Here is an 18304-nt window from a genome sequence, read left to right on the forward strand (position 1 = left end):
CACCGTTGCCGTTCGTCGTATGCTGTATGTGCGAGTGAAAGCATGCAAAGGAAGCCGGCAATCGCGGCTCAATCTGGCATGCATGAAGGAGAAAGGGGAGAGCAAACACGTCGTTTTTCGTCACGCGAAAGGCCGTGGAAGGATCAGAGGAAGGGAGGGAGGGGGTCAGCGTTGTGCTACAGCAGCGAGTGTACATTTTGTGACCGGGCGCAAGGGAACTGTCAATCGTAGCTCATTCTCACATGCCATATATGGAGGAACGCAGGGAGGCAGAACAGGAGGGAAGGGGGGGGGGCGGCGGCTTTGGATTTGTCAACAAATGTGTACTTTGCACAGCTGCGCATGCTTGTGCGCGCCGTGTTGTGAAAGGGATCTGGAGACGGCTCATACCTTTGTGTGCACCGTGTTCTCGCCACTCTTGCATTGAAGCGATAGACCACACCAAGCTCACTTCGCTTGCTGCTGCCGCCACACTTGCTCACACCAGCGTCCAGCGCTTTGCAGCTATTGTCCATGCTCATCGGGTGTGATGTGTTCATGTTTGCTTGTGCGAACTGACACCATGCTTGTTAATTCAGTTAGTAAGCGAATGTTTACAAGTTTGTACGGCCAATAAAACTACTATCCTTACTTCATATAGCTGCGCACTAATTTGCTATCACAAACGATGCTTCACCTTTCGGCAGAAACTGTGACCTTTCTTCCTCAATGAGTTGCACAACCACACAACTATAATACAGTTGAACCTCAATACAATTAAAGGGCGCCTCACCTGGCCACATAGCAAATTTCGGTTATATGCTAAAGTTGTTACGTGTCCTCTAGGGAGCATTCTGCCACAAAAATTTTTAAATCGGCTCATTAATAGCCGAGATAGAAATATTTCAGTGCCGCGAACCCATGACTTCCGCAGGCGGGCTCCACTGCCAAGCAAGGCACTCTCTCCACTCGACCCGTCTAGCCTCTGCAAGTGAAATTCCTTCCCTCCATTCTCCAATACCAGATCTCGAGGATCGTGTGACACATACGTCACGGGCCCCGCCTTCATTTTTTTTTCTCCTCGCTTTTCTTTCTTTTTTTTTTCGGCACTGCGCACGAGCTTTTCTGATTGGTTTCGCGCAGCACACGATTTGGCACGCTGTGCACAAGGACACATGACTAGCGGTATAACTCAGTGCTACACGAATACTGAGGCAGAACAAGCGGATCATAGAGCATGATCACGGACTGGAACAGGGTAGAAAATGGCACAGTTTCGGTACCTGTGCACGTGGCTGCACAACCGTGTGAACAAGCAGACGAAGCAGAAGTACACCTCTCTTGCTTCGGTGGAAAGTAAAACAAAAAACACGCAGACCTTCTGTTTGTGTGTGTTATTATTTCTCTGAACTTCAATTCGTCAATTCAAGCAACAGATCACACAAATAACAGATGGTGCCTTGAATAATTCTCAAAGTCACGTGTCACCATGAGTGACGTCACACTGCAGACCCGAGTACATAGGCACAGGGACGCGAGTACGTCACCGTTTGGCTTGGACTGCAGCGGCCGCAAGGAGAAGAAAAAATGGCATTCAGATTGAAATTTCAAACCTTTCCGCGGTGCGTAGCGATGCAATTCTTTGCAAACACGGTCATTGGCGCACATTGCATGCTTGCACTTGTCAGCTCAACATAGGCAGACCTGGTGAGGGGCCCTTTAAACCTTATTATAACGAACTTCAGTATAACAAATAATGAAGTATTTAACTTTTTATAACATCTTGTCTATAAAACACCATGTATTTAGAACCTCAATATAACGGCCTGCAATTGTACATGATTTCGATATAAAAAAATTTTACTGCTGCTGCGACGAAACACCAAGACAATAAATGAAAACTTCCACAGACTCAGATGGTTGAATGGTTGAATTACAAGTGGCTGCCTGTGAACGCAGCTTTCAAATTTCAAAAGACGCGCTGCGTTACCAAGAGAAACCACCAAAGCAGGGCAGCATCATGTTCAGTATGATGTCCAAGTGCAATAAGATACTATTGCGCCCTGCTTGATGTGTATTTTGGATGCAAGTGAAAGTGTGCGTGGGTGAGCTGAGAAGTATGGTGGTTTGATGAGCACCGATGTATTTACGTTTTGTCAAGGATGCAGAAATGCAAGAGCTGCACCACCTTCGCTTGACTCTTGTGCGCAAGTGTGAGTTGTGAGAGAGAAATCTGGGGGCTGCCCCTAGGTACTACAGAGGAGGACACACTTTGCTCTGTTCACCCTAGCCGGTGATAATGCACACTAAACAAGAATGAAGGCTTAAGGGCCAAACAATGAAATATTCTTACCTCAGTAAGAAAGCCTTCATTGCGGTGAGGCTACCTTATGTCACTCTGAAAGCTTCCTTACTGAGGGGCCCTCGGTGAAGGCTTCCTTAGTGCTTCCTCAGCATAAGGTAGCTCCAACGCTACCTTCATGTGTTCTTACGCCGCTCCTGGCCCTGAACGAGTGCTTCACCTCACTGCTTAACCACGTGACCTTTGCTTGTGCATGCGCGCTTTCGCCCACCTGCGGAGAAGTGCGAGCACGGTACGTCTTTCCAGGCACATTCGTTTCAGTCACGCGTGCGGCATGAAAGCGTTGCTAGGCGTTGCACGATGCCAGCGTGCCAGCGTTGATGGAGCACATCAAGTTTTGCACTGTAATGCGCTACTTTATTTAAGTTTAGTAAACAAAACTAGAAGAAAGCGTCCACGCTTCTCTATATTAGCTCTTCAACTTAAAGATTGTGCGAGGATACAACATTTCTTATTGAATAATGGTGCTCGTGTAAAGCTTTTAAGAGATAATCTCGAACCCAGGCATGCGGCAACCGCTCCTTACGTGAGGACGGGTGAAGGGAGCTTTCAGAGTACGCTTGCTTCCTCCATCAGTCCTTCGCTGTAAGGAGGCCTAACATAAGGTTAGGAAGTGCTCAAAGGAAAGGAATGTTTCATTGTTTGGGCCTGAGTTCCGCCCAAACGAGATCACAGTGGCCGATACGGATCCGTAATGGCGAGGCATACAATACAACAAATCTGTACTAACAACATGTCATTATTCCTTGGTCTGGGCTAAACCCTCCTCCCTCAAGCTGTGCTTTGCACTGGGTCGCTTCATTCCCCTTGGCAGGAACCCTACATGTCAGGTCTGGTGGTGAAGCACAGGTAACAAACAACTGTTGAAGTAGTCAAAGGGGGCAAAAGATATAATAATGCTTGAATTACAGACTTGCTGCACTAGATGCGCAAGAAAAGAAAAAAGAGGACAGGACAGAGCACTCTGTCTTGTCCTAATTTTTCTTTTCCTGTGCAGCTTGTGTAGCATGTTTATAATTCAAGTATGAATGAACTAGTCCAAAGGAAGTATTATATAATAAAGCAGTCACAGAAAAAAAAAAGAAATGTGTGTGCAATTAGAATGATGGGCCTCTCAATCATCAGCGCAGTGCTACGACAACACTACACCAGGAAATTACGAGTGGAGCAACAGCTTATTTGGGAGTATTTATCCATAGTCACATAGTGCAAGTCGGCTAGGGACAAATGGAGAAAAGTGCATCCTTTCTCTGCAGTACCTAGGCACTCTCTGCAGATTTTCCTCACATCACAACTCACGCATGCACATAAGCGCCAGGAAAACACGGCGTATCTCTTGTGTGTCTGGGCCCTTGATTAATGTGATCAAGCACGTGTGAGGGGGGGAAGTGAGGGCAGAATGGCATGTGTCTCCTTTTCTAGCGTGGCCATGGCTGCGCATGGCTGTCACTGCGACGAAGTGCATACAGCGCTCGTGCACCCTGTTTTAGAGGTAATCTGCCACGTGTGCAAAGAGTGGAGGTGCCAACATGGCGTGGCATCATGTGCACTGTCTTCCTGCGACTTTAGCACTGAAGGATGCGTAATCTCGAGTTTCTCAGATGTGATGAAGCGTGAGGCAGATGAAGCATTTGCTACCTGCTGCCAGCGCTTTTCATGATAGCATTGTCCCACTACGGGTGATACTATCAGCTCCGGGGACAGACTGGACGCGGAAGCATGACTGGTTCTGCTTTGTACCAACAATGTGAAGATATCGTCGACACAGCATGAAGCCGTATCTTTCATTGCCGACTCTAAAATTCAACAAAATGCAAATTTGCTTTTTCTAATCAGCCTGGTAATTCAGAAAGCTTTGCGGCCCTTTCCATGTAAGAAAACCTCATCAGTGACTACTTATTTGCATAAAAGGTTTGATTTCAATATAGCAGAATTTTGATATAGAGAATCAAATTGCTAATTTTACAGACTTCTTTAGAGCGAGGCTTAACTGTATAACGAACATGGGTATAACAAATGACCAAATTAAATATAAAATTTGGTGGGTCATGCTTTATTTGAAAGGAGTATTATCTTCCAGTAATGAAACAGAAAATTGGGGATCCGACACAGTATCGGTTGTGGGAATGCATGTGCATTTTGATATCTTTGGAGTGGCCGTGCAGTTATCACGCAATGATCACGTGCTCGCTCGCTGAGGGCAGTGGGGAGAGGGCATGTTTTGCCAGTTCCGCTGCTTTTCGTGCCTGGCTGCAACGTCACTGCCAAGGCACCCCGTTCCCCCCTTTCCCCTTTATTTGAACCGAGGAGACTCCCTCTTCGCCACTTGGGAGAAGCGCTATTCGCCCTTAGGGTTTTTGTCTTTGGGCTGACGTGCTTGCAACTGGCCGCAATTTAGCTGAGCCGCGGAGACCGCCACACCTCGTCCCTGTGGAGCGCCCGGCCTCTGTGAGCGACTGACCACTCCAAGGCCCGAGTGCTGATTTATGCTAGGTGAATATGTCTCTTGTGTGGTTCCCCCTTTGTGCGTTTTTTTTTTTTTTCCTGCCACAGCTGTGCAGAATGCTTTGTCGCTGTGGTTTTCATCTGTCTGTTTTGTCTGCTGTTGTTGCCTTTGATAGTACACGGAATTTATACTCGTGTCACACGGGCACCCATGAACTCCTTTAGGATAAAGGAGTGCGAGACTTCCTAAAGGAGTTCGACCTCATGAAAGCTGTGGTCAGGTCACATGGCCAATAAGGTGTTTTTAAAAGTAGCTGCCAGAGGTGCACTTGGCGGTGTTTAGTTTTTGTACAAGTGCAAAAACGTAACTTTTAATTATGCTCATAGCTATTATAATTAATGCTCCTGTCATAAAAAATATTATTCAATATATTTTATGGGAGAAACATACACCTTGATAAAAATCAAGGTGCACTAGCTAAACATAGCAGTGCTGACAGCGACGCAAGCCACCCTGTACTTATCTGTGTTTTCCTATGCGGTGTGGTGTGTTGGCCCTGCGTTCTGCTACCTGAACTGCAGCAAACTATACTAAAACGCAACATTTCGTCTACAGTGAACTCCTGAGCTTTCCTTTTATTTTGTGTACTGTGCTGATGCCTGTCATGAGTGACCACACCGACCACTGCATGGCAAAGGCCACATTTACATGAACGCGACCCGAGTGGGTCAAGTCAGAAACCTGGGCTGACTGAGCCCGACCTGACCGTGTTTATATGAACTCGCTGCTTCTTACAAGTCTTGATAACAGTGAACTGGAATTTCTCAAAAAGAGTCATCTGTAGTAGTATCAACTTGATACTGTCTAGGCCTTTGCTGCAGGTGCCTGAGCTCCAGTGTGATTTTTTTGCTTTGACATTATGGTTATCTTATCTTTTTGTTTTGTTTTTTCAGGGTACAGTAGTATGACAGATAAAGTTTAGATGTTTGGTATTCTCCAGGGGCAGGTGCCATAATTTGTTTTGCTTTTGTGTTTTTGTGTCAGTGGTTACAAAAAGTGCTTATTGTCTGGAATAAACTTTAGTTTGAAGTTAGCACTTGTCCAGTCACTTTCTCTTGTGTTGTACTTTTCCTTGCACAGTTAAGGCAGTTATGCATACGTACAAACTCACCAAAATTTTAGTTCTTGTATGCTCGAGTCTGGTCACTATTTATACATTCTTTATCATACATTCCAGAACAGTTGGCAGTTCTTGAGTCATTTTAAGAACGTATTACACTGTTCACGATGTGCGTACAATCTGATGACTGGGCCATCTCGCTACTAAAGTAACAACAATGTTTTGAAAGTTCCTGGCATAGCAAGTGCATTCTTGTGCGAGAACAATACCATATAACAGTAATGATGCGGTGAAAGTAGTCCCCTTCAAAAGGAGTACAACAATGTGATGCGTGACGATAATAATTTTTTTCTGTGAGAAAATTTAAGCCAGTACAGCATGTCCAAATTTTTTTCTGTCTGCATGAAATGTAACAGTGTTACCACTGGATCTTCATGGCATCACACTTTGCAGCTTACCTACAAAGAAATCCCTAACTCGAAAGACAGGCACAAGGTCCACTTACACAAAACTCTGCTTTCGCAGAATGGGTCCAAGGAGAATGAAACTGGGGGCTCAGTATAGCACTTCCTCCAGACTTGGGCACCAGTGTCCGCATGCCAGAGAACCAGGGTTCCCATAGAGTAGAGAGCAAGCAGCAGGTGGTGATTGCTATCTCCACCTATGAGCCAACCAAGCTCTGCAGAGCAAAACATTCTTATTTGAAACAGTCATACATGGTGATGTCCACACTTTGAAGGATTTATAATTTACATTAGAAGGCTTTGCAGTCATGCATTGGACCCCTCCTGCCCACGAAAAGGTCAGTTCTAGTTAGATTTAAGGAAGTGCCCGACACGCAGAAATCAGGTAAGTGCTCAAGATCACTAATGGTTAAAAGGAGACACTAAATGATGCTCAGCTGGTGCACAACTACTTTGAAGCTCTTTCTGCTAATGTTCAACAATACAAAAAAAAAAGGTGTTGCCAGCAAAAACAACAACGTATAAATAGCCTCCTTTCAATTTCGCACCCGAACTGCATTGCTCACGATGCCCATTTAGCATCACGATTTTAAGGGTTCCATCCCCGCTTTATATAGGTCATTTTTGCACAGGAAAACCTAACAAAAGTTGCCATACTGAAATTTCGTTATCGATGAATACAGTGCGACCATTTTTTTTTTTGTCAATTAACAATGGACAAATTTTGGCCAGATGTTCTGACAGTTTAAGACATTGTGAAGAGGTAGTGGGGAAATCTTGTAGGTGTTTCTGCTACCCGTCTTATGATCTTATGTTGCATTCTTGAACAACCCAGCCTTTGCCACCAGCAAAAGTGGCTCAAACGGAAATTTAGACTAGTTGGTCTTGCATAATGGGTAAATCTCAGTGTACTAAACTGGGTCGTCGGACCCTCGTCTAATGATCTGTGACTTTTAAGTAAACTTTAAATGTAATCTACCAATCTAGCATTAGACCATGTAGTTGGCTCACGTGTTAACTACAGATGTGGAAATACAAAGAAGACTTGGAAGATTTGTCTGTGGAACAAATAGTGGCCTTGAAATTGGAATCTGGCACCTCAGCATAAAAAATTAAACTCTAGGTATACCGTATTTACTTGTGTAAGACACGGACTTTTTTTTTTCAGAAGTTTTGCTGGGTGCGGCCTTACGCAAGGCAGGCTTATGGCTGAAGGCTTTGAGGCTCACTGAAGCCTCAAACTGCACTCAGATTGCTATGCAAATAAACGTAACCACTGCTGTCGGCCAATTATAAACACATTTACAGTTGCTGAGAGATATTTTGGATATGGACTAGTGCCATCTTGTGACCAGTGCCATCTTGTGACCAGTGCCAAACTTTTTTTTCCAAATTTTCGTACTCCAAAGTGAAGGTGCGGGCCTTACACAAGGGTGGGCCTTACATGAGTAAACACGGTCTCTCGTAACAGTTATTAGATGTTTCACACTATGCGTTTGGCAGCAATAACAACTCCATGCTTGTAAAATTCTCAATATTCATCAGAGCATCCACCTGGTTACTCTAGCCAAAACCCTCGCATATATATTCAAATGATCAATTCAGAGTTTGTCAATAAACCCGAGATAAAATGTTTACAGAAATATTTGGACCGTTAGCCTTTATGGCTAGTTATCGGTCAAATCTAATACACAGGTTTAGTAAAGCAATGAAGGGTGCTAGTTGGTGAACGTTCATGGTTACATTGCGCTTAGTTTTGCGCTTAGTTTGCGCTTAGAAGGACGTACGTCCATGTCCTATCCTTCACTTAATAGTGTCAGTGTAAACCTAAGCGCAATATAACCATGAACACAGGTTTATGTAAACAGGTTTGAAAGAAGAGGTGCAGTTAATAGGTTAGACATAGGGATGCAGATAAATAGCAGTGTAGTCTTTTTTTTTTCATTCATTTCTTTAAACAGTGGACAAAAAACAAAAACAAAAAGAAACACACACATCGCAATCAATACAATTCAATATCTCTACAAATACAAAGTCGTGATATATGTGTGGAAAAAAAATATAATAGAAATGACTAACAAGGCAGTGCCAAACATACAAAGAAAATTACAAAAGCGCCATGTACATTCGAATCAACAAACCTTTCCAGTAGGAAAATATAAATAACATGCTAGAAATAACGTTCGAAGAACGTAGACTTGCAGCATTCCGATTGCAAGTTCAATTGCTACATGACTGATTTTAAAAAATGTATATTACAAGAGAAATTGAAGTTGCGTGCAAGTTTAATTTCGAGGGGAATGGAGTTTCAAATTTTAGCAACAATGTATTGAATTAATTTTTCCCCATATGAGTTTTGGCAGGTTGGGAGATTAAAATTACCGTTCGCTGCATGCCTTGCGTTATGGGATGGTAAATACAGGAAACTCAAGGGTAGTGGAAAATTACCATATTTACTCACATAATGATTGCACACCTGAATTTTGTCATCAAAATTAGATTTTTTTCTTTCCTGTGTAATGATCGCACCCTGAACTTGTCGCAGCAATATGTCGTGTGCCAAGTCTAGCTAATGATGATCGCGCTTACCATCTGTCAAATGCTATACGAACCCCTCTTGAAGACATACCAAACAGTCTGCACGCAGCCAACATTCTTAAGCAGGTGCCCCATTTCATTCCTTTCATCACTTTCTGCACTTCCATGAAAAAACGAAAGCTACAACCAAACTTGCCTCGGCTATATTATTTGTAGGCTTCATAATGGCTTTGGTGAACAACAACATAAAGGGCGCATTTCGATTCTTCTCGTCTGCGCTCGTGGGCACGCAACAAATTGCGAGCGGCAACGATAGTGTCCACGTTTACACTGATACGTTAGAAGTGTACTCTATTCATATGTCGCCGCTTGTAATGCAGCTAAGATATTCGCTCACCCTTAGCCGAAACGTACCGTATTAGGATAGCAGTGAAGACAAATGCCACAGTTTCCGCAGCATGCCTGCCATGTGTTTCTATGTCACTGACAGCTAAGCACACCCATCTCCGTTTCTGTCCCCTCAACGTGGACATGGCTATGTTATTGTCGCAAACTTGCCAATATTAACGATATTATTCATTACCGATATGAAGAAACTGTTTCAATGCATGTAATGTAATGCATGTAATGCACTTTAAACTACGTGCGTTATTCTAATGCATATTTTAGAATAACGCACATAGTTTATTTTTTTCTTTATAACTGAGGAACATCATAATTACGAATTCGGCTAAAAGTAACAGCGCCGCAACTCTTGCATGAAACAGAAACAGCGACTGCAGTAGCTATCATCATCACCATGTCGAATGCCAACTGTGTCACCACGAACTTCACAAAGAACTTCGCGACAAAGGTTCGGGAATGTTCGCGCGAGATCCAACGATGACTGCAGCTAGCCACGGCACCAAGAAGCAAAAGCAGTTTTCGCTACAGGGCAAATTGGATGTATTGCAGGAAATTGACATAGGGAAAAAGCAAATCGACATGTGCACGCAGCGTGGCATTGCACCATCAACCGTGGCGACCATTTTGAAAGACCAAGACAAGATTGTCAAGCTTCACCGAGAATCGCAACTCGCTCCTACGAGGAAACGGCTGCACTGGGAAACTTTCAAAATGTAGGCTAAGCTGTTCTCACGTTGTTCAAAGGATACCAGACTGCAAAATGTTCCCGTGTCTGGCCCAATGCTCCAAGAAAAAGCCTGAGAATTTGCTGATGCACTTGAAATAACTGGGCTCGACGCCAGTGCCGGTTGGCTCTTTCGTTTCCGCCAAAGAAACGGAATAACTTGGCAGGTCGTCTCGGGCGAAGAAAAGGCTGCTTACAGAACAGGTACCGTGGCTACCGGGGCTTAGCGGAGAGACGAGAACTAGGAGTCGGATTCCTGATTAATAAGAATATAGCTGGTAACATACAGGAATTCTATAGCATTAATGAGAGGGCGGCAGGTCTTGTTGTGAAACTTAAAAGAGGTACAAAATGCAGGTTGTACAGGTCTACGCCCCTACATCCAGTCATGATGACTAGGAAGTCGAAAGCTTCTATGAAGACGTGGAATCGGCGATGGGTAGAGTGAAAACAAAATACACTATACTGATGGGCGACTTTAATGCCAAGGTAGGCAAGAAGCAGGCTGGAGACAAGGCAGTGGGGGAATATGGCATAGGCACTAGGAATAGCAGGGGAGAGTTATTGGTAGAGTTTGCGGAACAGAATAACAAGCGGATAATGAATACCTTCTTCCGCAAGCGGGATAGCCGAAAGTGGACGTGGAGGAGTCCGAACGGCAAGACTAGAAAAGAAATAGACTTCATACTCTGCTTAAAAGCACTTCTCGTTGGGCTAGTTGGTAGCTGTTCATTATAAAATATGAAGACGCCAAATAAACAGACACACACAAGAGAAGAGAATGGGACAGGGCGCCGAACGGGACAGTATATATGTGCCTGCGTTCTGTAAATAAAACAGTTGCGAGTGGTGCCCTGTCCCGTTCTCTTCTCTTGTGTGTGTGTGTGTTTATTTGGCGGCTTCATATTTTATAATTCATACTGGCATCATAGAAGACCCTGGCATCATAGAAGATGTGGACGTGCTCAGCAAGGTGCGCTGCAGTGACCATAGGATGGTAAGAACTTGAATTAGCCTAGACCTGAGGAGGGAACGAAAGAAACTGGTACATAAGAAGACGATCAACGAGTTAGAGGTAAGAGGAAAAATAGAGGAATTCCAGATTAAGCTACAGAACAGGTATTCGGCTTTAACTCAGGAAGAGGACCTTAGTGTTGAAGCAATGAACGACAATCTTATGGGCATCATTAAGAAGTGTGCAATGGAAGTCGGTGGTAACTCCGTCAGGCAGGATACCAGTAAACTATCGCAGGAGACGGAAGATCTGATCAAGAAACGCCAATGTATGAAAGCCTCTAACCCTACAGCTAGAATAGAACTGGCAGAACTTTCGAAGTTAATCAACAAGCGTAAGACAGCTGACATAAGAAGTATAATATGGACAGAATTGAACATGCTCTCAAAACGGAGGAAGCCTAAAAGCAGTGAAGAAGAAACTAGGAATTGGCAAGAATCAGATGTATACGTTAAGAGACAAAGCCGGCAATATCATTGCTAATATGGATGAGATAGTTTAAGTGGCTGAGGAGTTCTATAGAGATTTATACAGTACCAGTGGCACCCACGACGATAATGGAAGAGAGAATAGTCTAGAGGAATTCAAAATCCCACAGGTAACGCCGGAAGAAGTAAAGAAAGCCTTGGGAGCTATGCAAAGAGGGAAGGCAGCTGGGGAGGATCAGGTAACAGCAGATTTGTTGAAGGATGGTGGGCAGATTGTTCTAGAGAAACTGGCCACCCTGTATACGCAATGCCTCATGACTTCAAGCGTACCGGAATCTTGGAAAAACGCTAACATAATCCTAATCCATAAGAAAGCGGACGCCAAAGACTTGAAAATTATAGACCGATCAACTTACTGTCAGTTGCCTACAAACTATTTACTAAGGTAATCGCAAATAGAATCAGGAACACCTTAGACTTCTGTCAAGCAAAGGACAAGGCAGGATTCCGTAAAGGCTACTCAACAATAGACCATATTCACATTATCAATCAGATGATAGAGAGATGTGCGGAACATAACCAACCCTTATATATAGCTTTCATTGATTACGAGAAGGCGTTTGATTCTGTCGAAACCTCAGCAGTCATGGAGGCATTACGGAACCAGGGTGTAGACGAGCCATATGTAAAAATACTGAAAGATATCTATAGCGGCTCTACAGCCACCGTAGTCCTCTATAAAGAAAGCAACAAAATCCCAATAAAGGAAGGCGTCAGGCAGGGAGATATGATCTCTCCAATGATATTCACAGCGTGTTTACAGGAGGTATTCAGAGACCTGGATTGGGAAGAATTGGGGATAAGAGTTAATGAAGAATACCTTAGTAATTTGCGATTCGCTGATGATATTGTCACAGCCTAGTAGGAGACAGGAAAGTCGGTGTCGAGGACGTGTAAAAGCACTTTATGAGAGCAGTCAACGCGACGTCATTGTTGTCTCTGTTTTTCTACTCGCGCGCTACTTCAGTGTCGTTCTCATTGCCTGGCACAGACCCGCGACGACCATATAGGATGTGGCATTTGCCCCCCCTTCGAAAAAAAAAAAAAAAAAAGGCATCGTCCCGATGCACCAACCACCGAAGGCTGTGCACAGACGGTGCAAAGTTAAGGTCATGAGGAAATGTATGGCTTCATACGAAGCACGTGCACAATCTCGGGCAGATGCCGCCGGAGTTTGGAGCAGTTATGGCTGTCGTGGACTTCATAATTCACACTGCTGATGTGGCGCAGAACTGTGTACGGGCCGAACTATCTTCACAGGAGCTTCTCAAACAGCCCCCACCGACGAATCGGAGTCCAGATCCACACCTGGTCACCGACGTTGTATGTGACGGGTCTGTGCCAAAGATTGTAGTGTCGGGTATCATATTCCTGTTGTTTTTGGATTCACAAACGCGCAAGCTGCCTGGCTTCCTCTGCACGTTGCGTAAACTCCTCGGCACCAGTCTCATCGTCACCGCACTCGTGTGGCAGCATTGCGTCCAACATTGTTGTCACTTCGCATCCGTAAACGAGGTTGAAAGGCGTCACACATGTTGTCTCTTGGCGAGCCGTGTTATACGCAAATGTAACATATGGTAAAATCTCGTCCCAGTTCTTGTAGTCGACGTCGATGCACATACTCATAATGTCACCCCAGAGTCTTATTCATACATTCTGTCAGCCCATTGGTTTGGGGATGATAAGCCGTGGTCTTTCGGTGAGTGGTACCACTTAGTCACAACACGGTATCCAGAAGCGCAGCCGTGAACTCAGCTCCTCTGTCTGTTATGACTACTGTGGGAGCACCATGCCTTAGGACGACGGCTTCGATGAAAAATCACGCTGCTTCGACTGCTGTTCCACGTTGGATAGCACCTGTTTCGGCGTATCGAGTAAGGTAATCTGTGACGACGATTATCCATCTATTTCCGGCGGTAGACAGTGGAAATGGACCTACAAAATCCATGATAATTTGCTCGAACAATGCTTGCGGTATCTGAACAGGATGCAGCTGTCCAGCTGGCTTGCCGGGTAGGGCTTCGCGGTGCTGGCAATCCAGGCATGTCTGTATGTAACGTTTCACAATCGACGCAAGTCTTGGCCAATAGTACTTTAGCTTAATTCTTGCCAATGTCCGAGTGTAGCCTAAGTGACCAGTGGTCGGCTCGTTGTGAAAGGCATGTAGGGACTTCGTCACGAAGAGATGCGGGAATGACGAGTAGGTAGCTGCTGCCACTAGGTGAAAAGTTCTTTTGATAGAGAACGTCGTGGCGTAAGCAGAATGAAGGCAGCCCTCTGGCGAATAACCTCGGCGAGCTGCTTGTTCTTCCCTTTAAGTAATCGAAAAGAGGAACAAGTTCTGCGTCCTCGCGTTGCTGGTGTTAAACAGCCACAGTATCTAGCATGCCTAGAAAAGCCGCGTCATCATTATTGTGCACTGCAGTCTAAACAGGAGACCGAGAAAGGCAGTCGGCGTCGGTGTGCCGTTTCCCCGATTTGTATACAACAGTGAAGTCGAACTCTTGGAGCCAAAGACTCCAGCGCGCAAGCCGACCAGCTGGATCTTTTAATTTAGCCAGCCAGCAAAGTGAATGATGATCACTGACAATGGTGAAACACCGACCATACAAATATGGCCGGAATTTCAGGACGGCCCACACCAGTGCGAGACATTCTTTTTCTGTAGTAGAGTAGTTAGCCTCCATTCTTGATAGCGTCCTGCTGGCGTAAGCAATCACTCTTTCAGTGCCGTCCTGCCGCTGTACAAGCACTGCGCCAAGGCCGACATTACTAGCGTTGGTATGGAGAATCGTAGGGGCGCCTTTATCAAAGTGTGCAAGCACAGGAGGCGTCTGCAGCCGTTGCCGTAGGTCGTGAAATGCCCGTTGCTGGTCTTCGCCCCACACGAAGCGGACATCTTCTCTGGTGAGATGTGTTAATGGCCATGCGATGCGCGAAAATTCCGCGGTAGTAGGCGCAAAGGCCCAGAAAACGTCACACGGCCTTTTTATCTCATGGCGTTGGGAAATTAGCGACGGCAGAGATTTTATCAGGGTCAGGTCGGACACCTTCACAACTAACAACGTGACCAAGAAATTGAAGTTCTTCAAAACCAAAATGGCACTTTTCAGGTTTCAAAGTTAAACCAGCTGAGCGTAGTGCTTCAAAGGCCATCTTTAGTCTCTGTAAGTGTTCCTCGAACGTGACGGAGAAAACGATCACGTCGTCGAGGTACACCAGACAGGTTTGCCATTTGAGGCCTGAGAGTACCGTGTCCATTAGTTGTTGAAACGTTGCCAGCGCAGAACACAAACCGAAGGGGAGCACCTGAAATTCATAAAGTAACTTGCTTAGTAAGTAAGTAAGTAAGTAAGTAAGTAAGTAAGTAAGTAAGTAAGTAAGTAAGTAAGTAAGTAAGTAAGTAAGTAAGTAAGTAAGTCCTTAGTAAGTAAGTAAGTAGTAAGTAAGTGCTTAGTAAGTGCCTTGCTTAGTAACTCAGGGGACCAATTGCAATGCGTGCTCACTGACCTGGAGAGGCAAAGCAGAAGAGTGGGTCCAAAAATTAATCTGCAGTAAACTAAAGTAATGTTTAACAGTCTTGAAAGAGAACAGCAATTTACAATAGGTAGCGAGGCACTGGAAGTGGTAAGGGAATACATCTACTTAGGGCAGGTAGTGACGGCAGATCCGGATCATGAGACGGAAATAATCAGAAGAATAAGAATGGGCTGGGGTTCGTTTGGCAGGCATTCTCAGATCATGAACAGCAGCTTGCTATTATCCCCAAAAGAAAAGTGTATAACAGCTGTGTCTTACCAGTACTCAGCTACGGGGCAGAAACCTGGAGGCTTACAAAAAGGGTTCCACTCGAATTGAGGATGACGCAACGAGCTATGGAAAGAAGAATGATAGGTGTAATGTTAAGGGATAAGAAAAGAGCAGATTGGGTGAGGGAACAAACGTGAGTTAATGACATCTTAGTTGAAATCAAGAAAAAAAATGGGCATGGGCAGGACATGTAATGAAGAGGGAAGATAACCGATAGTCATTAAGAGTTACGGACGGGAAGGGACGCACAGCAGGGGGCGGCAGAAAGTTAGGTGGGCAGATGAGATTAAGAAGTTTGCAGGGACGACATGGCCACAATTAGTACATGACCGGGGTTGTTGGAGAAGTATGGGAGAGGCCTTTGCCCTGCAGTGGGCGTAACCAGGCTGATGATGATGATGACAGAGCAGGTGCAGAAACCTGGCGCAGTGATAGCTTTTTAGAAGTGGCTGAATCGTACTCTGAACATCATTTTCAACGCGGATGAGACCGCATGTTTTATCAGCTCCTGCCGCACCAGACAATGCACTTCAAAGGGCAGCAGTGCAAAGGAGGGAAGAAGTCACATCTTCGCGTGACAATCCTGCTCTGGTGCAGTGCAACAGGCACAAAGAAAAACTGGTCGTCATCAGCAAGTATGCGAAGCCTCGCTGCATGAAAAACGTCATGTCGTTACCATACGACTACTGCGCCAACAAATGAGCCTGGATGACCAGAGACCTGTTTACCGAGTGGCTCATCAAACTCGACGACCGAATGAGGAGGGATGACCGAAGAATTCTACTGGTTGTCAACAACTGCTCGGCTCACATTGTGAATGTTCGCTTGACGCACGTTCACTTGGAGTTCCTGCCACCAAAGAACACGTCCTTGCTGCAACCCTAGACCAGGGCATTATAAAGAGTGTGAAAACAGAATTTCTGAAGTGCCTTGTGCAGCGGTTGATTATCAACGTCCGCCTAAAGCAGCCGACTGCAAGCAATATTTGTCAGGCAGCAGAAATGCTCACAGGAGCTTGGTGGGACTTGAAGGCATTCACCATTAACAACTGCAGGCAAAAAGCAGCGCTTGTCAAAGTGCCTGTGCACCTTGAAGATGACCTGAAGTTGACTGACAACAACATAGGAAAGCTGCAGACCAAGGATGCTGAACTGCTGCCTGCCATCTCTTCCTTCGATGACTACGTGGAGAGTGACAGCGCAGCACTAATGGCGGCAGACCTGACAACCAAAGAGATTGTTAACTGCATTCACGACTTCTCCAGTGATGATGACGACCCGAAGGAGGACAACTGTGGGTCACCGAACACAGAAGATGAGATCGTGTCGAACATTGATGTTTTAGTGCACACGAACAAAGTCCGCACTTTCATCGCTCGGTGCAATGACATACCCGATGAGGTATTGCGCAAAGTGGAAGATGTAGACACATTGCTAATTGGTAGTGCGTGCTGCATGTGCCAGAAGAAAATCACTGATTTCTTCAAATAAAGCAGCTTTGAAATAAGTGAAACATTTTTATTTGAGAGTGTGCTTGTCTGCATACGTATCTACTGCCAAGGTATGCGATTTTCATTCCTAGGTTTGTCCAATGGCTTATAACCACAAGTTTTTCATTACAACGATATTTCAAAATAACGAACGATTTTCAGCGATCCTGTACGATTCGTTATATCGAGATTTGACTGTGTAGCATCCATCAAAACCACAGTTTTATAATTTCATTGTAACATGAACGGTAGTGTCTGAGTATGTGCAAATAATTGTGTGCTTGGGCAATGAGGAGATGATAATGTTATAATTCTCAAAGTGCGTTTTTGTGACCGTATAACCAGCGCTATGTACGTTATATAAGTGAAGCTCGATATTTTGCTGAATCAGTTGTGACTGAAATAAGGAAAAATATGATCGAAGCTTGTTATTTTGGAAGTACGTATTGAAGTTGAAGTAACGTTAATGAGTGTAAAACATGCAAATGTGAGCTTTTTTGATACATTATTAACCTGTTCTTTCCAATGCAAGTTTTCATTCATTACTACACCCAAATACTTAAACCTGGAAATGTGCTTAATGAGTTTGCTGTTAATATGCCAGTTCAGAAGACTAATGTAAACTTTTTCTCCTGGTATGAATTATAACGTTTTTAGTTTTGTCAGTATTTAATGTTAGTTTGTTACGAGAGAACCACATGGTAATTGCTGCTAACTCTGTCGTGATTTGTTCTTGTAGTATGTAGAAAGGGTTACTTCAAAAAATTAATGCAATGTCATCAGCACACATTACAGTTTTGCATGACAGAGCATATGAGAGGTCATTTATGTATAAGGAGAACAGTATAGAGCCTAGCAGTTCCCTGGGGTATCCCACAGGTAATATTTCTAAATTTGGAGGTTATGTGGCCAAATACAACACATTGTTTCTGATCTCGGAGATAGCTAGAAAAGAACTGAAGTGTCTTCTTAGCAAAGCCGTTAAGATTCTAACTTTTTTAGTAATATGGAATGCGAGATCATATTGAATGTGTTTTTTATGCCTAAGAAAATGACAACGGCTATTTCATTGGTTTGGAGTACGGAGTTGACTAACTGTGCAAGAGTAAAGATGATGATGATGTGTGGTGTTTAATGGCGCAAGGGCCAGCTATGGCCAAAGAATGCCATGACATATGGTAATGAATTTTCTATTTTGCATAAAATGAATTAATGAGTGACAAGCGGAAGATGTCCCATGGCTGTATAAAAGCCTAAAAACAATCCGCCATAAATTGCGTGAAATATATGAGAATCAAAATCATGACAATGGCTAATGATGTGTGCTATGAGCATAAAAGTTCCATTAGAAAGACATGATATAACAAAACCTATACAATAGTGCTGGTGCCTCAAGAGTCCTTGAAGTCAAGGACCAAGAGGCATGTGCTGTGAAAACATATTGCAGTGCAGCTGAAGCCTACC

General features: G+C 44.4%; 1 protein-coding gene across 2 annotated transcripts in view; it reads right to left on the reverse strand.

Annotated features, from left to right (window-relative positions):
• The window catches only part of LOC135908775 (WD repeat-containing protein 11-like), a 318419-nt gene that overhangs the window by 240262 nt on the left and 59853 nt on the right, over positions 1-18304 (reverse strand). For both annotated transcript variants that reach the window (XM_065440614.1, XM_065440615.1), the window contains exon 5: positions 6413-6586. In XM_065440614.1, coding sequence (XP_065296686.1) covers positions 6413-6586 — 174 coding nt within the window. The remainder of the gene's footprint in view (positions 1-6412; positions 6587-18304) is intronic.

Source organism: Dermacentor albipictus, chromosome 1 (assembly GCF_038994185.2).
Source record: "Dermacentor albipictus isolate Rhodes 1998 colony chromosome 1, USDA_Dalb.pri_finalv2, whole genome shotgun sequence".
Classification (NCBI taxonomy): Eukaryota; Metazoa; Arthropoda; class Arachnida; order Ixodida; family Ixodidae; genus Dermacentor; species Dermacentor albipictus.